This window comes from Pangasianodon hypophthalmus, chromosome 3, assembly GCF_027358585.1.
Source record: "Pangasianodon hypophthalmus isolate fPanHyp1 chromosome 3, fPanHyp1.pri, whole genome shotgun sequence".
NCBI classification, from domain to species: Eukaryota; Metazoa; Chordata; class Actinopteri; order Siluriformes; family Pangasiidae; genus Pangasianodon; species Pangasianodon hypophthalmus.
Genome location: NC_069712.1, coordinates 24,197,932 through 24,218,433, shown reverse-complemented (window position 1 = coordinate 24,218,433; position 20,502 = coordinate 24,197,932). Strand labels below are relative to the sequence as shown.

General features: G+C 40.8%; 1 protein-coding gene across 3 annotated transcripts; it reads left to right on the top strand.

Moving 5' to 3' along the window:
- The first annotated feature begins 17,503 nt into the window (after positions 1–17,503).
- Positions 17,504–20,477, top strand: mgme1 (mitochondrial genome maintenance exonuclease 1). Of its 3 annotated transcripts, none has more exons than XM_034303048.2 (4): positions 17,517–18,525; positions 18,749–18,809; positions 19,401–19,533; positions 19,639–20,477. In XM_034303048.2, exons 1-4 carry the CDS (start codon positions 18,003–18,005, stop codon positions 19,789–19,791), a joined length of 870 nt encoding a protein of 289 aa, XP_034158939.1. In that variant the 5' UTR covers positions 17,517–18,002; the 3' UTR covers positions 19,792–20,477. The 3 variants fall into 3 exon arrangements, 2 of the variants coding, with proteins under 2 accessions (XP_034158939.1, XP_026792099.1); XM_026936298.3 differs by lacking the exon at positions 18,749–18,809 and adding an exon at positions 18,843–19,065 and having other exon boundaries at positions 17,684–18,525; XR_008301405.1 differs by having other exon boundaries at positions 17,504–18,809; positions 19,639–19,784.
- The last annotated feature ends 25 nt before the right edge of the window (positions 20,478–20,502 follow it).

Sequence of the window (20,502 nt, the reverse complement as noted above, 5' to 3'; positions counted from 1 at the left end):
ATTACTGTCATCTCCAAATTGATTAATTCGATACTCATAATCAAAAATGGTAATTCCTTTTAATTGGGAATGGTTCACAATTAAGTACGCTAGCATTTGAGTACATAACAAATAGTTTTGGGGAAATTGGACAACCCTGTCTGATCTTGCGTAAAACCTTAATTTTTGGTGTCATTCCAGGATTGAGGGATATATAACTGTTTCTTGGGTTTAGGAAACAAGGTTACTAAACCTGTTTTCGTAGTAGGAGATAAGCACCCTTTTTGAATGCATTCCACAAATGCATTATATAGTAACTTCCTTATATCATTCCAAAAATTATTTTAAAAATTCTGCCATTAAACCATCAATTCCTGGTGATTTGCCATTTTCCATTTGTTTTAATGCCATATCAATTTCCTTTATAGTTAATACCTCATCAAGTATTTCTCTTCCTCACTCAGGTTTTGGATCTTATCTTTGATGTGTACAAATAGAGAGTCACGATCTTCTTTTTCATATTTGGATTTATAGAGGTTATGCTAAAAAGAAAAAAACAAAACAAATTTCATCCTGAACCAATGTTTGATCTTCTATTATAATATCGCTTGCTTATTTATTTATGTATGTATATATGTATGTATGTATGTATGTATGTATTTTGCCTGTCTTTGTTTTTCAAGGCCGAAAAAGTATGATGAACTTTTTCACCTTTTTCAATCCCCCTAGCTCTTGATCTGATATATGCTTGTTCCATACACATCTCATCCAATTGAGACTTCAAGGATTATAATATTGTAGTGTTTTCTGGTGATAGTTGTGTTTTTTTGTTTTCTCACCAGTTTAACTGTGTCAATGGCTATTTGTTTGACCTTAAATTTAAACCATTCTCATTTATTCATATTAGACATAGCTTTACACTTAACATTATTTTTCAAGCCCCTGACATTCAAAGATAAAAAAGAAATAGACATTAATTAATAATATAACTGTTTCCAAATGCACTGGACTTCATTCTGTTATGCAAGAGTGAACATTTCCTTAATAACTCAACAACAAAACCATACCAATTTATTGGAAGTGAACTGTGTTTTACAACCTTTTCTTAAACAGCTTTGTCAGATTATTTCCATCTGATATATATGTAACATATATGTGAATATATGTATTCTTTAACAAAGTGCCTGAACGTTACCTTACTGGGATTATCAATTATGGGTCAACTCTGAAACCATCAGTGAGATGGAAAAGCCTTTTTTTCTTGGCTTCTCGCAAAAAAAAGCCACAACTTAGCACGAGCTTCACAATCTTCCTTCGAGAAGTCTTCCTTGAACTGAATGTTCATCTCAGACTCTTGCAGACTTTCGCCTCCCTTGATTTTTCCATACTTCATTTGGAAAAACCAACAATTTTTGGTTCCCAGAAAGTTCCCAGAACATACATTTTGAAGGTTTGTTTTTGGTTAGCCAGGAAACTTTTCTTTGGGGAAATGGAACGTTGTTTTTAGGTTTGCAGAACATTTTGCGCACTGTTTCCTTTTACGAGACAATTTTTTTAAAACACAAGATTGTTGTGGCATGTAATGATGATGTACGAAACGCAAAATGTTCAGTTTGGTGTAATCACCAAAACAGAATGGTCTTCCTTCAATTTAGTCATTTAACAATCAATTAATTCAAAAGCAATGTTTTTACTTATTTTAATTCATTTAACTATTATTATTTAATTTTATTATTTAAACTGCTTTTAGGTGTAAATCAACAAATCATTTAGTTTACCTATTCACATGGTTTGGGAATTATGTGTGCCGAGTAGGCCATGAGCTGAGCTAAGCTAAGCTGAGCTAATTTCGCCACAGACAGATGGCCGCAGTGGCAAAGAAAACACACTGCTTCTCCTTCATCTGGTAGGATATGATGCATATATACACGGGTGAATTTTATATACAAATGCTCTCCCTCCAGAATGTTTAATTTTAGTGGCAAAAAACTTTTGATTTGTTGTCAAAAGTGGAACGCTAGTTGCGGCCCCCCTGTTACTATGGCAACCAGTAGTAGGAAATGGCTACTCGCGACTGGCGACTTGCAGTAATAATATCGCTATGTGTGAGAACGTAGTATTACTTGTGAAACCTAGTGAAAGTGCAGTTTAATTACATCAAACATTTACAGAGTTTTAAGTATGATTTAGCTAATGGAAACATAAACATCACCTGACGTACCTTAGATTTTTCTACTAATGGTCTAATGGTCAGTGATGGTCAGTTTGCCTCAACTAATATACAAATACAATCCTAACATTTAAGTATTACAAATATTGACAAATTAAGGTTAATTACTGAACTATTAATTGAACTACACACTAAATACTAAAAACAAACTTTTATAATCAGATAATACACAATAGAGTTCCAGTCAGCTGTTTTCATTCAGTAACGGATCCAACAATACTTCAGGAGACAATCACCTCAGAATTTGCGCCACTTAAGTGAGAGATGTGTTCAAGTGATTCTATATGTTTTGTAGTAATGGACCTTTTTCACAGACTGTGATGACACATTTCTGCAATGATTAACATTGTAAATCTTGCAAGGTTTTTTTTTTTTTTAATTTTCATTTTTAAAAGATTTAATGTACATTTATAACACTACTTTGTAGGGCTGCACGATATTGAAGAAAAATGTGATATGTGATAAGTAATGTGATATGCAATACGATAATGCTATAAGTGTGTAAAATCTATTTAAATTATATTTATATATTTAAAAACTGAAAATGACATAACCAACATACATTTCATGTTCTTTTTAATAAGTCTGTTATCGTAAGCCCTTGTGATAGGCATATAGCGATATGTACATTTGCGATATTTCGATAATTTAGATATATTGTGCAGCCCTACTACATTGTGTTATATTACCCTTGCATTAAATTACAAAAAAATAAAACTAGTACACATTGCTGAGATGTGTATACTAATATAGTTGCTGAGGGAGACTGTAAAATGTGGAAAAGGTCCAAAAGAAAAAATCCACTATGGTGTTTCCATGACTTTCCGAAAGAGGGAGAAAATACAGAGAGATGGATTATGTCAGTCAGAAGAGAGAAAGATTATCAAATTATCAGTCACTCCCTCAGCAGCTGTATTAGAAACTTCACTGTAGCATTGTTGACTAGTTGTTTTTTTTTTTTTTTTTTGCTGCCAGGTACTTGGGGCATCCATATGTTTATTAGACGTATATACACTGATCAGCCATAACATTATGACCACCTGCCTAATATTGTGTTGGTCCCCCTTTTGCTGCCAAAACAGCCTTGACCCATCGAGGCGTGGACTCCACTAGATCCCTGAAGGTGTGCTGTGGTATCTGGCACAAAGACGTTATTAGCAGATCCAAGCATCACACTGCCTCCGCCAGCTTGCGTTCTTCCCATAGTGCATTCTCGTGCCATCTCTTCCCCAGGTAAACGATGCACACGCACGCCGGCCTTCCACATGATGTAAAAGAAAATGTGATTTATTGGACGAGGCCACCTTCTTCCATTGCTCCGTGGTCCAGTTCTGATGCTCACCTGTCCATTGTGGGCAGTTTTGGCAGTGGACAGAGGTCAGCATGGGCAAGCTGCAATGCACTGTGTGTTCTGACACCTTTCTATCATAGCCAGCTTTAACTTTTCAGCAATTTGTGCTACAATAGCTCTTCTGTGGGACCAGACCAGACAGAACAGCCTTCACTCCCCACGTGCATCAGTGAGCCTTGGGCGCCCATGACCCTGTCGCTAGTTCACCAGTTGTCCTTCCTTGGACCACTTTTGGTAGGTACTAACCACTGCATGCCAGGAACACCCCACAAGCCCTGCCGTTTTAAAGATGCTCTGACCCAGTTATCTAGCCAGCACAATTTGGCCGTTGTCAAAGTCTCTGTAATCCTTACGCTTGCCCATTTTTCCTGTTTCCAACACATCAACTTTGAGAACCAACTGGTCACTTGCTGCCTAATATATATAAGATATTATTATTATTTTTTTTTATTAGAGATAATCAATATTATTCACTTCACCTGTCAGTGGTCATACTGTTATGGCTGATCGGTGTGTGTATATATATATATATATATATATATATATATATATATATATGTATTTATTTATTTATTCATTCAACAACAAACTATATATATATATATATATATATATAGTTTGTTGTTGAATAAAGCTGTTGATTCAATATTAGTTTTGGGTGTCCAGTCATAAAAAAAAAAAAAAAAAGTTATTGTTGAAATTTTGTGAGTTTTATTACTTTGCTGACACTGAAAAGTGAAATTAAGATTTTGGAAGTCCAAGGAGTCCCAAAGACTCATGTTTGCCCTATTGTATAATTGTAGTAGTCTTGTTTTATTTGTCTTACTTAAAGATAAATGTCTTATCTAAAGACAAATGTCTTACCTAAAAACAAATGGTTCATTATTGTAATGTATGAGATTGTAAACATCTTGCCAGTTTCCCCGTCTTCCTTTCTAGTGACATGCATATTGGAAAGGTGCTTCACTTCAGCAAGATCATGACCCATGGCAACACTGAATGCCATGAAATGGTCATATAACTGGTTGGTCCGGATTCCCTTCAGCACATTCCTGCCAGTGTACACCACAAACTAACACAGGTCAGTAGCCTTTCACCTGTCAGTGTCCCCCCCTATAAATGTACAACTTTTAGAGAAGTACAACCTTAAAGTACCCCCCCACCCCTTCTCTAAACACTTTCTTTAAGTGTTCAGATGAGAAGGAGAAATATTCTCATCTCCCGTGCACTTCACATGAGGAGCACTTGTTTGTTTATGGTTTCGCGCATGCCAATATATGTATTCCTTTGTGTTCTTGTGTGTACTGTTTCAAAAGCCCTGTATCCATTCTGTTTGGTAGTATGCTGGAAATGATTCCTGACCTATAGACATCATCATCTGCGGGAAGTGATCAATGACTGATACAGCCCGGACCCTAGCACCAACTTCCCAGTCTGCGTTCGAGTTTAGCACAGAAGACGTCTGCCTTGGGAATTGGGTACACACCGCTGACTGTGATGAACAACACCCTGCATCCTTTCTGAATCACTTGAAGACCAATTGAATGCATTCTGCGCTGAATTAATAGACATTGGCCAGCAGGGCCCCATAAAGCTTTCTAAACCTGTGAGTGACACTGGTACAGATGAAGGTAACTTGGCTGAGGGCATCAGCAACCACATTGTGAGGACCAGGCACATATTTTATTTCAAAGTTGTAGCTAGCCAGCTTAGCCACCCAACATTGTTCACAACAATCAAGTTTAGGCTTTGTGAGTATATGAGACAGTGGATTGTTAACAGTCCAGACAGAGAATTCATGACCCTTGAGCCAGTGGCTAAATTTATCACATATTGACAATTTCAAGGCTAGGAATTCTAACCGATAAGCTGGATAGTTATGCTGCGACTGGGAGTGGGACTTGCTGGCGAAAGCAACAGGCCTGGCTTTTGTTTCTCTCTCCTGGATTTGTGAGAGAATGGGCCCGATTCCGTCCAGAAAGGCACCGTGGCCGGCATGAAAGGGCGAGAGAAGTCAGGGTGAGCGAGGATGACGCTCAGCTTCAGTTTCCTGTTCTGGTGAGCAAAGGACAGCTTTTTACCATTTTTCACCCTGCCTTTCTGACCTTTTAGGACAGGGGTGTCCAAACTTTTTTCACCAAGGCCCATATGCGGTAAAATACACAAACAGCCGGGCCACTCACTCAAGGTGAAGTACGTATTGCCTCACCTGGTTTATTTAAGTAAACTAAATCAATCAGCCTACAACACTGCTTTTCATGAATGGGATTTTTTTTTTTTAGAACAAAAAAGGTTGGCAGTTCATTCTCAAAAGAGCTGCCTCTGATTGCTTCTGGATGGTGGTCCTTCTTGACAGACCTGGAAGGGGTGGGGATATAAAATAAATTATATACTATATTTCAAGCTTGTTATGCAAATAAGTTTGGATTGTTAACAGATCAACTAATATTACTAACTAATCAACTAATAAAAATGCTATCAACATAAAATGATTACATTTATTAAGTAATAGGGCTTTATTATACACATGGAACGTGTAATATATTTTGAACTCAGGGGAACATGGTTGCGCTCAGTGGGAACAATGAAATTGTGCTTTAGCCTGCAGGATTGCTGGCAGGTCCGGAGTCAGTTTTGTGGTTGAGATGCGAAGGACGTCACAGAGATGGTCGTTGGTCATTTTGTCTCTCAATCTGCTTTTGTTCAGCGTCATCAGAGAAAATGTTTGTTCACATATATATGTTGAGCCGAACAGACTCATCATTCTTTTTGCGTGGCGTCTCATCAGAGGAAACTTGGCTTCTTCCAAGCTCCGGTAGAAGTCAGGTAAGGAGAGAAGCTGATGTTGATTCTTCAGAGAATCATCACACTGCATTTCTATCAGTTCTAATTGCAGACTCTCTTCCACTTCTTCTGCATTTATCATGAAGGGAGTCGCGAACAGCTTGATATCGTTCTCGATGGTAGAAAAATCTTGGAAGCGCTGAGAAAATTCTGTCATGAGAGATGTGATCACAGACACATATTTCCCCTTTTTATCAGAGAGATCAGCCTTTGGAAACACAGATCTGATTTCGGACAGTGTGGGGAAGTGCGCGACATTGAAGGTGCGCAACTGTGCCTCAAACAGTCGGAGCTTCACACAGAATGCTTTAATGTGTGCGTGAAGCTGCGGTACGAGTTAGTCTTTGCCTTGTAGGTTTTTGTTGAGTGTGTTGAGGTGTTCAGTGAGATCAACTAAAAACGCCAGGTCTGCCAACCATAGAGGGTCACTCAGCTCGTGAAGAGGTCGGTCCTTTTCTTTCAAAAACTGGTCTCTGAGAATAAAACCGCCGAAGCACGGAGCCGCGACTTAGCCAGCACACTTCTGAATGGTAGAGCAGGTCCCCATATTCAGCATCAACGTCAGTTAAGAAAGTTTGAAATTCTCTGTGGTAGAGTGCTCGTACTTGAATTATGTTTACTGTTTTCACAACAGTGTTCATCACATCGCTAAGCTGTACTGTCTTGGCACAGAGTGCTTCTTGGTGGATGATACAGTGCATTTTAACTGCCTCACCTCTGCTCTCCTGCACCTTGGCGTACACCATAGAGGCCATTCCTTTGCGCTCGCCTGTCATAGCTGGAGCTCCATCCGTTGTAACTCCACACAACTTGTCCCATTTAAGTCCTATCTTGTCAATTGCATTTGACACAGCTTCAATGTCTTTACCCGTTGTTGTGGTATTTAGGCTGCTGAGATCAAGCAGCTCCTCCGTAACGCAAAAGTTATTGTCAACTCCCCGCAAAAAAATTAATAACTGTGCAGTATCTGTGGCGTCTGTGCTCTCATCACATGCAATGGAGTAGAAATCAAAAGCACACGTTTGTCTGACAGTTGATGTTTTATGTTGGCTGACAAGTCTTCGATTCGCCGCACAACTGTGTTTCTTGATAGGCTAACGCTGTCGAATTCTTGACTTTTTTCTGGGCACATTATTCCTGCGACTTTAGTGAGGCACTGTTTTATGAATTCACCATCTGAAAAAGCCCCCATGATGGGCAATGAGTTGAGCGACCTCATAGCTGGCTATTGTGGCATTTTCTTGAGTTTTTTTGGCACGGGAAAAATACTGCTGTTGAGCTAGCAAGATAGTTGTCATCTGCTTAACCTTCTGTTTTCATTCCACATCAGTGTAGGACATGTAGGTCTGATGTTTGGTTTCGTAGTGTCGTCTTACATTGTACTCCTTCATCACTGCCACACTCTCATTACAAATCAAACACACACACTTCCCCTTGACTTCCATAAAGAAGTATTCATTTTCCCACCGTGTCTGAAATTTTCTACACTCACTTGCTATCTTGCGTTTCTTTGGTGTTGTCATTTTCAGTGCGCTGTGGCAAAATTTTTCTTTCCTTAATTTTGTTTTGTAGAGGAACTGTCTTGATCAACTCAGTAGCTCCACCTAGAGTTAAAACCAAGAAATACAATACCGCCAGGTTTCATGTGCGGGCCATATTCTGGTATATTTTTGGAATTTGCTGCGGGCCAATTAAAAATGGATCGCGGGCCGCAGTTTGGACACCCCTGTTTTAGGAGGTCAAAGAGTGGCTTCGGTTTAATGGAGTAGTTAGGGATAAATTGCTGGTAATAATTGACCATTCCCAAAAATTAACAGAGAGAGCGTTGCTGCATCAACCTCCAATGAGGCCAAAACTGGTAATTTTGGAAATGCTGTCAACTTTACTAGGGTCCATGTAGACACCTGTCTGGTCAATGATATGTCCAAGGAACTTCACTGATTTACTCCGAAGGTGACACTTTTAGGGTGCTAGTTTCAGATTGTGGGTGAGAAGTCTGTCAAAGTCTATCTCCAACTATCTGCTCATCAGGGCCAAAAACCATCAGATCATCCAGCTAACACAGCAGACTCAGGAAGTTCTGGTCACTAAATATGCTGGTCATCATACGCATGAAGCTGTCGGGACTCTTACATAGTCCTCGGGGTAACTGTACTCGAACAAATCCATAGGCACCGTGAAGGTTGTGTACTTGCAGTCCTCCTCATGCAGTCGCCTGTTGTAGAATCCCGATGTGCTGAACAAAGTGTTGCCACCAAATTCTGCCAGACAGTCAGACTGGTGTGGAAGGGGATACATATTACAATGACAGAGATGGCACAGATATGATTACCTAACTGCACTGTGTATACAAAAACACAATTACACTGTTCCGACCACACTATATGTGTAGAAGATCCAAAGAGTCACGACACCAGTGTTCTTCAATTTATTTCTGCAATCTGCAATTTTGAACAGAGCAGTATGAGCATACAGGGCAAAAATGCTGCGGACATTCATCGGAAAAACCACAGTGGTGGCAGTCGATTCTGCTGCTAATAATACAAGCATAACTGACTTAACAAATACTTGGCATATACAAAAATATAATTATAGTTACAGCATACCTGCAATTTTGAACAGAGTAGTATGAGCATATAGGGCAAAAATACTGCAGATATTAATTGGAAAAACTAAAACAAAAGAAAATATTCATTAATTCATCCATGTGATTGCCTCCCTAGAAGAGAGGACAATTCTGCTGTGATGGGGCAAGCAAGAAGGATCAAAATAACCCTGTGGATGCTAGGGGGCTCTTGAATGCCACTGTGCAATTCTTAATATTACAAACTGCTTAATTTCATGAAATTCACTCAAAAAGATTTCATTACAATGTTGGTCTTCTTTTTTCAACTTATTATAGTAGCAACCACCTGAGTTTCCTTAGTAACAGACTAGCTACAAACTTGCAACCAATTTAGATCATACTAAAAGCCCCTAGAAACATCATAGCATACTGCCTGGGACCCCATAACAGCCATCTAGCAAGGAATGTGTAAAGGACATTAGAAACTGGATGCTTATTAACTTTCTCTTACTTAATTCTGACAAGACAGAAATACTTGTACTAGGACCACATGCAGGTAGAAGTAACCTTTTCTGATAGTATTTCTGGGTGGCCTTTCTGTTTCATCATGGGCAGCAGTAAAAGACCTTGGTGTGATTACTGACTCCAGTCTTTCATTTGAAGCTCATGTAGATAATATTACTAGGATAGCGTTCTTTCATCTCAGAAATATTGCTAAGATAAGAAATATATTGTAACTACACAATGCAGAAAAATTTGTTCATGCTTTTGTTACCACTATTTTGGATTATTGTAATGCCTTGCTGTCTGGATGTTCTAGTAGATGCATAAACAAGCTCCAGTTAGCCCAGAATGCAGCAGCGAGAGTCCTTACTAGAACCAGAAGATATGAGCACATCACCCCTATCTTATCCGTATTGATTATAAAATACTACTATTGACTTATAAAGCACTCAATGGTCTCGTGCCACAGTACCTGTGCGAACTATTGGTCTTTTATGATCTACCACACCTATTCTGACAAAAGGTGCAGGCTATTTATTGGTACCTAAGAAACCTCCTAGAAACATCATAGCACACCGCCTGGGACCCCACAACAGCCACCTAGCAACCGGCAGAGTTTCCATAGCAAGCGACTAGCTACAACTTTGCAACCAACTGAGATCATATTGAAACTTTTCAAAGCAACCTCCTGGAACGACATAAAACACCTAGCAACACTCTAGCAAACAGCTGAGTTTCCTTAGTAACCAACCAGCTGCATCTTTGCAGCCAACTGGGATTATAAAAGAAACCCCCTAGAAACAACATATCAACCACCAGGGACGCCATAACAGCCACCTAGCAACACCCAAGCAACCAGCTGAGTTTCCTTTGCAACTGACTAGCTACAATTTTGCAACCAACTGGGAATATAAAAGAAACCTCCTAGAAACACCATGCAACCACCTGGGACCCCATAACAGCCACCTAGCAACCAGCTGAGTTTCCTTAGCAACTGACTGGCTACAATCTTGCAACCAACTGGGAGTATAAAAGAAACCTCCTAGAAACACCACAGCAACCATGTGGGACCCTATACCAGCCACTAGCAACACCCTAGCAACCATCTGTGTTTCCATAGCAACTGACTAGCTACAACTTTGCAACTAATTGGGTTCATATTGAAACCTTCTAGAAACATAATAGCAACAATGTGGGACCCCATAACAGCCACCATAACAACCACGTGGGACACAATTACAGCCACCTAGCCACACCCTAGCAACCAACTGAAACCAACTGGGATCATATGGAAACCTCCTAGAAACACCATAACAACCACGTGCCACCAGCAACACCCTATCAACCTTCAAGCGACAACCTTGCAAACAACAGAGATCATATTGAAACTTTTTAGAAACATTATAGCAACCTCCTGGGACCACATAAAACACCTAGCAACATCTTAGCAAACAGTTGCGCTTCCTTAGAAACCAACTAGCTACAACCTTGCAACCAACTGGGATTACAAAAAAAGCCTCCTAGAAACACCATATCACTTTGGGACACAATTACAGCCACCTAGCCAAAACATAGCAACCAGCTGAGTTTAATTAGCAACTGACTGACTGACTACCACCTTGCAACTAATTGGGTTCATATTGAGTGTTTCTCCAACAGAAAGCTGCGTTCTATTAAGGCTTCATATCTCAGCTGCCACGTCATCAAGCGCCATTGAAGGCTGTCTCATTTTGAAGGATCTTTGGAAGGCAGCCTTCATTTCGTGGTCTTCATTTGGCAGATATTAAAGGATGCATCAGTGTATCCTTCACGTCCTCCAATTTACGAAAAAAAAAAATGGCGGGACACCAGTCAGCACTGAGCTCCCCTGAGTTTGTTATGAAATGTGAATGTAAATTAAATGCTGCCCATGTTATAAACCACTGGGAGACCACAGACGGTTGAAATATGATTCGCATTCGCTGTATTGGATTATATAAAATCAGTAAATATAAAGATTTTAAAAAGTATTTTTCCTAAATTATTTTTTAAATAGTATTACAATACTACAATTACAAAAAATCAATAGTACTTATAAAAATATTATGGCATTACTGTTATGGCTTTGGTACTGGAAAAATAAAGAACATATTACAGTGTTACTAGCAATTCACCGTAATACTGCCATACCGTAATACCATTATATTTTTATAATGTAATACCATTGTATTTTTGTGGTGGTTTTCATACAGTGAAGATCTCATATGTTACACCCCTAGCGAAAGTAAAAGAGAATGATTTAAGTTAAGCTTGAATATATTATTTTTAGCTCAAGCTAAAAACTTGAGCTGACTAGTGACAACCTTGCAACCAACTAAGATCATATTGAAACTTTTTAGAAACACCATAGCAACGTTCTGGGACCACACAAAACACCAAGCAGCACCCTAGCAACCAGCTGAATTTCCTTAGTAACCAACTAGCTACAGCTTTGCAACCAACTGGGATCATAATGAAATCTGATAGATTGATACAAATGTGAGCTCTACAAAAGAATATGATGATGATCTGCTGGAGAAGCTATGCGATCTTGGCTTGCTGCGGGGACCAGGCCTCCAGCCCTGGGCGTCGCCTGATGCTAGTGGCCAGGAGAGGGGGCATCGCAAGCGGTGTGCGAGAAAGCTAGGCTTTTATGCTAGGTTAAAAACAAACCCTGTAGCTGGCTGGCTCTCCCGTCCATCCTGCTCTCCAATGTCTGCTCCCTGGACAATAAATTGGATTACATCCGACTCCAGCAAACTACGCGGCGTGAGTTTAGAGCGGCGTCTTTGTTTTCACGGAGACGTGGTTCAGCGACAGAGTTCCAGACGCTGCCATTCAGCTAGATGGGCTAGCCTCGTTTCGTGCCAACAGAAACACAGCTCTGTGTGGTAAGGCTTGCGGTGGTGGCTTGTGTGTTTACATCAACACGGAATGGTGCAAGAACTCGGTGCTAGTTTCTAGTTACTGCTCATCGCTGGTGGAGTTTGTGACTGTTAGATGCAGACCATTTTATTTACCACGGGAATTCACCACTGTCCTTATAATTGGTGTATACATTCCCTCCAGCACTAATGCTAAAGACGCGCTCTGTGAACTGTATGGGGCTATTAGCGAGCTGCAGAATTCACCCTGGAGTTTATTGTTCTCAGAGATTTCAACCATGCAAATCTCAAGTCAGTGCTCCCTAAATTCCATCAGCATGTGGACTTTGCAACGAGAGAGAAGCAAGCGCTGGATCTTGTTTACAAAAACATCCCTGGTGCGTACCGGGCAAAGCCCTGCCCCCGCATCGGCTACTCAGACCACATCTCTGTTATGCTAATCCCAGCATACAGACCACTAGTCAGACGCTCCAAACCGGTTCTGAAGCAGGTGACAACCTGGCCAGCAGGAGCCATCTCTGCTCTTCAGGACTGTTTTGTACACACTAATTGGCACATGTTCAGGGAAGCAGCAACTGACGGCGGCTTCACCAACTTGGAGGAATACGCTACAAGTGACCAGCTATATCAGCAAGTGCATTGGTGGTGTAACTGTCTCCAAGATCATCACCACACGCTCCAACCAGAAGCCGTGGATGACTGCAGAGGTGCGTGCGCTACTGAGGACCCGAGAATCCGCCTTCAGAGCAGGTGACAAGGTGGCCCTAAGAACAGGGAGGGCCAAACTGTCCCAGGCCATCAGAGAGGCAAAGCGCATGCACACACAGAGTATCCACAACCACTTCAAGGCCAGCAGAGACACGCGGGGCATGTGGCAGGGCATCCAGGTCATCACCAGCTACAGGACATCACCTGCCTGTGACAGTGATGGCTCCCTCCTGGATGCGCTGTACAACTTCTACACTCGATTTGAGGCACAGAATGATGTGATGGCGAGGAAGACGACCCCTCCTCCCAATGACCAGGTGCTGTGCCTAACCATGGCTGATGTGAGGAAGACTCTACACAGAGTCAACCCACGGAAGGCTGCTGGACCAGACAACATTCCTGGCAGAGTGCTCAGAGGATGTGCAGACCAGCTGGCAGATGTTTTCACGGACATCTTCAACACCTTCCTGAGCAGCGCCGTCGTTCCGACGTGCTTCCAGGCCACAACGATCATCCCCTTGCCAAAGAAGTCTTCAGTGTCCTGCCTCAACGACTACCGTCCCGTTGCACTTACACCCATCATCATGAAGTGCTTTGAGAGGCTCGTCATGAGGCACATCAAGACCCTGCTGCCTCCCTCACTGGATCCCCTGCGATTCGCTTACCATCCCAACCACTCAACAGATGACGCCATCACCACCACTCTCCATCTGGCCCTCACCCACCTGGACAATAAAGACACATATGTTCAAATGCTGTTCATAGACTTCAGTTCAGCATTTAACACAACCATTCCTCAGCACCAGATTGGTAAGCTGAACCTGCTGGGCCTTAACACCTCCCTCTGCAACTGGATCCTGGACTTCCTGACTGGGAGACCTCAGTCAGTCCGGATCGGGAACAGCATCTCCAACACCACCACACTGAGCACTGGGGCCCCCCAGGGCTGTGTGCTCAGTCCACTGCTGTTCACTCTGCTGACTCATGACTGTGTAGCAATGCACAGCTCAAATCACATCATCAAGTTCGCCGATGACATGACCATGGTGGGTCTCATCAGCAAGAACGACGAGTCAACATACAGAGAGGAGGTGCAGACTGGTGCAGAGCCAACAACCTGTCTCTAAATGTGGACAAAACTAAAGAGATGTCAAGAGCACCAAATTTCTTGGTGTTCGCCTGGCAGAGAACCTCACCTGGTCACACAACACCAGCTACATAACAAAGAAAGCCCAGCAGCGCCTGTACTTTCTGAGAAGACTGAGGAAAGCACATCTCCCACCCCCCCATCCTCACCGTGTTCTACAGAGGGACTATCGAGAGCATCCTATGCAGCTGCATCACTGCCTGGTTTGGGAATTGTCTCGGATCGCAAGACCCTTCAGCGGATAGTGAGGACAGCTGACAAGATCATCTGGATCTCTCTTCCCTCCATTGCAGACACTTACACCTCACGCTGCATCCACAAAGCCACCAGCATTGTGGATGACCCCACACACCCCTCTCACACACTCTTCACCCTCCTGCCGTCCGGTAAACTTGCTCATTAGGGATAAATTCACAGTGATAAATTTAAATATTTACAATATATTTTTGTGAATCCATTTATTTCTGTAAAGCTGCTTTGTGACAATGTCCATTGTTAAAAGCGCTATACAAATAGAATTGAATTGAATTGAATTGAATTAAACGGTACCGAAGCATTTGGGCCCCTCACGACCAGACTGTGCAACAGTTTCTTCCCCCATGCCATCAGACTAGTCAATACTGAGAAACTGGACAGGACGAACACACACACACAACACTGTGCATCCTCCATCCTCTTTGCAATTTTTTGCACATTACATTATGCTGCTACAATATTTATTATACTGTACATAGGCTGCTATTTCTAATGTTTACACTATTTCAGCAACTTATATTGTACTCTTTGCACTATTGTCACTGGATTCACTTTCTAATAGAACTGTGTACTGGTCGGTGCTGCACTGGGACTTACTGTGCCCATTGTCTATCCCAGTAGTCATTGTACTGTCTTGTGCTGTCTGCACATGTTTGTTCACTTTATGTATAAATTTATGTAGTCCCTTGTAGTTGTGTGTTATTCTGTGTTTGTCTTATGTAGCACCTTGGTCCTGGAGAAACGTTGTTTTGTTTCACTATGTACTAACTGGCTATATGTGGTTGAAATGACAAACTCTACTTGACTTGACTTGATATGATTTTATTATTTCCTCCAGTTCACAATCTACAGATGGTTTAACACACTATATTATTCAAGAGCTGATGCATTAGAAATAATTACATCTTGTAAGCTTAACATCGATAATAAGGATTCAGTATGAGTAACACTGAAAAAAAACTGAAACCTCATCACACTGTTACTTCTATAAGAACTTTATTAGGCTAATGTTTACCACACAAGCACACAACAAAATCAAAGACAAAGAAATGCATTTCAACCAACAACATATTTAGTGTGTTGGGTTTCACAGACATCCTTCACTATTACAATTAACAAAAATAATCAAATAGTGTAAATTACAATATTAATAGTGAAAAAATCAATATGAGATAAGTTTGCACCACCCCTCCCCCCTTTGAAAAAAATAAAACTCTCTGATGGGTTGTTTGCCTAATGCCTTTTCCTTTAAAACTTCCCTGACAAACCTTCCTCACAGTTGTAATATTCAATACTATCATGCAATTTTGATTACCTATCTGTTATAACTGTCAGATTGCTTGTCAGATTTTTTATCAGTCTTGCTGTAATCTATGACAGATATCAAAGAGACCTAACCCTAACCCTAGGTGTGGAGACTGAGGGTCATGGCAAAACAGTTTTTTTTTTTTTTTTTTTTTTTTTTCCATGTTTTGGATTGGGTTGTTTATGTATACCCAGAAACCATGGGGGATGTAAACATTGCACCCTTCTGTAGCTAGGTAATAACCCAAGTCCAAAGCTGAAGTCTTACCTGTTTCCCATTGGTAAGATAGGGCACTACTTAGGGTGTAGAACATGTGTAATGCACTTTTGCAAGGACACAATTTTGGATTCAGCCTAGATTTTTGGCATTTTTAGATACTAGGTAAATAAATGAAATGGTCATATGTGGATGTTTTCTCTATTGTCACCGAAAGGGATCGGGCTGTGGATTTCTTCTGGGTTGCACCACAATAAGAACATACACTCACCGAACACTTTATTAGGAACACTTTACTAATTCTGGGTAGGGCCTCCCTTTTCCCTCAAAACAGATGATGTTCAAAACATTCCTTTAAGATTCTGGTCCATGTTGACATGACTGCATTACGCAATTCCTGCAGCTTTTTCAGGTGCACTTTCATGCTGAGAATCCCGTTCTACCACATCCCAAAGGTGTTCTACTGGATTCAGAGTCGGTGACTGGGAAGGCCACTAAAGAACACTGAACTCATTGTCACGTTCATGAAACTAGTTTGAGACAACTTTTGCTTTGTGATACGGTGCATTGTCATGCTGGAAATAGACATTATATGATAAAGAAGATAAATTGTGTCCATGAAGGGATGCCTATGGTCAGCAATAATACTTAAAAAGGCTGTGCCAATGATTGATTGGTATTAACAGGCCCAAAGTGTGCCAAAAAAACATTCCCCACATCACTACACCACCTCCACCAGCCTGGACTGTTGACACAAGGCAGGTTGAGTCCATGGCGCCAAATTCTGACCCTACCATCTGTGTGCCTCAGCAGAAATTGAGAGGCCAAGCTATGTTTTTCCAATCTTCAACTGTCCAGTTGTGGTGAGCCTGTGCCCACTGCAGCCTCGGCGTTCTGTTCTTAACTGACAGAAGTGGAACCTGATATGGTCTTCTGTTGTTGTAGCCCATCCACCTCAAGGTTCGACGAGTTGTGCTTTCTGAGATGCTTTTCTGCTCACCACAATTGTACACAGTGGTTATCTAAGTTACTGTACCTTTCTGTCTGCTTGAAATAGTGTGGCCATTCTCTGTTGACCTCTCTCATTAACAAGTTGTTTTCGTCTGCAGAACTGCCACTCACGGGCACGGGTTTTTTTTCTTTATTGCACTATTCTGAGTAAACTCTAGAGACTGTTGCGTGAGTAAAAATCCCTGGAGATCAGCACTTATAGAAATACTCAAACCAGACCATCTGTCACCAACAATCATGCCACGGTCAAAATCAATGAGATCACATTTTGCCCCCTTTCTGATGGTTGATGTGAACATTACCTGAAGCTGCTGGCCCGTATCTGTATGATTTTATGCATTGCATTGGTGCCACACGTTTGGCTGATTAGATAAGTGCACGAATGAGTAGGTGTACAGGTGTTCCTAATAAAGTGCTCCATGAGTGTATATCAGCGTCCCCGGTGGTTGAGCCTGCTGTAACTTAGTAAACCGTTTCCCCGGAAAGCGCTTGTTTTTCTTTAACTTTTAGCAGCATATTTTATTGTTGGCATATCCGTTATGCGTTAAAACATTTCCTTGTAACGTTTTATATATGTATTTTAAAGAAATATTTTCTTTTTTCCTTTCAGAGTTAAAGTACCTTGTGATTTCTACATTGCCATAAAATGTTTAAAAAAAAAAAAAGCCAGCTGTTTCTGTCCAAATTACAATAATGCTCCCTGCGGAACGCTTGTTTATACAGGTTTTAGAGAGCACAGATTACGGTCACACAAAGTCATTGTGGGAAATGGTGTTTTATTGGTTAATTTAAAACTACATTTCCCTACTCCCTTCGTTAATCGGACGGGACTCAAATTCAAAGTAGTACGGTACAAAATTTATGAGCTGTGAAAGTCTGTTAGATTCGTGAAATATTTAATGGGCTCGTTGGGTTGCACACAAAGCTGGAGTTTGCGAGAGGTGTATGTGGATGTAGCATTCAGCTCAAAACAGGAGCCACAATGCGGGTTTATAGGCTGTGGCTGCAGTCGTATTGTATGAGCGCTGTGCTCTCTGGACGCTTCTCTGGCTGCTCGTGCTCACGTATGGCTATGTTTTCGTCCTTCCCTTGTTTGCGGGCGCGCAAGAAGAGCAGCCAGTACGGCGATGTGGACTCTGAACACTATTCAGCACTAGTGAAAGCGGTCGTGTCTACGAGAATCAGCTCTCAGACTCCAGAAAGTATTGAAAACGAAGATCAGTGGCTTTACGGATCTATCGTAAAATCCAAGCCCCAGGTGTGCAGAGCGCTTAAAAACCCGTGGCCTCTGTTAAACGACGCAAAACGTGTCCTTGACGCAGAGAACGTGGAGGGAAGCATGACTCGGATAAGCTTGCAAAGAGGTTCAGATCACGCATCTATACCAAGTGTAACAAAAATACTTCAAAAGACAATGTCACCCCAGCAAGCCTTTTATTTGGAGAGATGGAAGAAAAAGAAGATCGCTGAGCTTGGCGTGGAAGGCTTCAAAGAATACAGCAACAGTAGGCCCAAGTTCCACCCCGTGGTGTCCATCCACCTATTTTATTACGCAATTTTATTTTGTGCCCAAGAAAACCTAAGTGAAACCAGAAATTATTTAAATGTTTGGAAGTTAGGTTTGGAAGGCGCTCTTTTATTAACATTGATTGTTGCTAATAGAGAATATTTGCCTGACGTTAACTCATGGAAACACAGTTATTACCTTTTTTCGTCTCTTTGCTTCAGGTTTGCGAAACACTTGGATGGAAACCAGTGTGTGCCTCTTGTCGAACCTTCCAAATGGAAAGTAATTGACCTGTCATCATGTGTTTGGTTTTAGATCTTTTCACACAGGGGAAACTGTTGCATGTAGCTGTTGAAGGAATTTTAACTGGAGAAAAAACCCTAATTGAAGATGGAGTGTGTCTTGAAAACGTGTCTGGGTATTTACAAAGTATCAGTCACGTGTTGGAGGACATTACAGGAGTGAAAGCCATTGAGAGTGTTGTGCAGCATCAGCCTCTACAGTACCTGGGCATTGTCGATTGTGTTGCCATGTACAAGTGAGAATCAGTTGTTTCAGTCCAGCATTTTTAAAACTGTAACAAATGTCACTGGTTAAGAGGTGAGCTATTGCTCATTAGACTGGACTGCCTGGGGGTATTTAACCAATGTTTTTTTCTGACTCATGTTTATTGCCAAGCAAAAAATGTTTTATTGAACACAAATTTCAGTAATTCTACTAAAGAAATTGGTTGGTAGTAACATTAATAATACTGGAATTTTGTATTATGTAACCAAGTATGTACATCTCATAAAACCAAGAGCACGTTTGCTGACGTTTTAGCTTTTGCCGTAAACAACTAACTGTCCTTTTTTTTTTTTTTTTAATATACAGGAATTCACTGTGTGTCATAGAGTGGAAGACATCAGAGAAGCCAAAACCTTTCCTTTACAACACATATGACAACCCCTTGCAGGTGGCCGCCTACATTGGAGCCTTAAACAGTGACAAAAACTACAACTACCAGGTATATCGATCCATATTTGCATGAGCTACCTGTTTTTTGTTTTTTTTTTTCCTGATTTACAAGAGCTAATACAGTTATTCACCAAATATTTCTCTCCATCTGCAGGTGGATAGTGGCTTGATTGTGGTTGCCTACAAAGACGGCTCACCAGCCCACTCTCACTTCCTGAAAGCAGACCAGGTTGTGCAGTATTGGGATAAATGGCTCTTCCGACTGGAGGAATATATGGAGAATGATGGGCCACCCAGTCCTTGCTGATGGCCCAAAAACTAAAAGTGTCTATAATCGTCCAACTGTGTGCTCAGTTGGTTTTGTTAGTCTTCTTCCTTTCTGTTCCAAGAAAGGGTCTAAAATCCATGGAAAGCAGTGCTTTATATGATTACACAAAATTCCAGATACGTGTAGTATCTACTGATACTTTACAAAAGAAGCTTGCACTTTCTGTATTATAGTACCATAAACTAGTCAGAAATATTTAAGTGCAGAGGACTATACCAATCTAATTTCCACTCACAGATGACTGAAAAATTCTTTCTGGCCTTTTGGTACTTCCTTCTTTACAAAGGAAATATTTAGATGAACAGCTTCTGCTTGAATGGATTTTACATTAGTGCAGTTGAATGTCTGGAATTGAATTCCCCCTGTTGTGAAAATTAACCTTTTTGAATGTTATGTATAGCTTTGTATTTTTGCAGTGCGTTGCTTCGTAGTTAACTTGTAAGTAAATCTTGAGGTTTCTTTTTTTTCATTACTGGAGGATACAGCACTTCCTTTCCAAATTACGTTAAAGTATTACTTGGATATGCAGAAGCATTTGAAATTGGTTTTATTGAACCATTTGTCATTTATGTATAGGCTGTGTATGGAATGCTGTAATTTTTTTGTTGCTTTATTTGCATTGCAAATTTTATAAAAATTAAATGTAGTTGACTTTTTTCTGAAAATTTTTACCTTTCATGTTGTTTGATC

What these genes read in the sequence shown, in the direction of transcription:
- mgme1 (XM_026936298.3), top strand. Translation starts at nt 18,003, where the DNA reads ATGCGGGTTTATAGGCTGTGGCTGCAGTCGTATTGTATGAGCGCTGTG. An exon ending in GATTGTGTTGCCATGTACAA is followed by an intron (nt 19,066 to 19,400) that starts GTGAGAATCAGT and finishes TTTAATATACAG; the next exon opens with GAATTCACTGTGTGTCATAG. An exon ending in ACAAAAACTACAACTACCAG is followed by an intron (nt 19,534 to 19,638) that starts GTATATCGATCC and finishes CTCCATCTGCAG; the next exon opens with GTGGATAGTGGCTTGATTGT.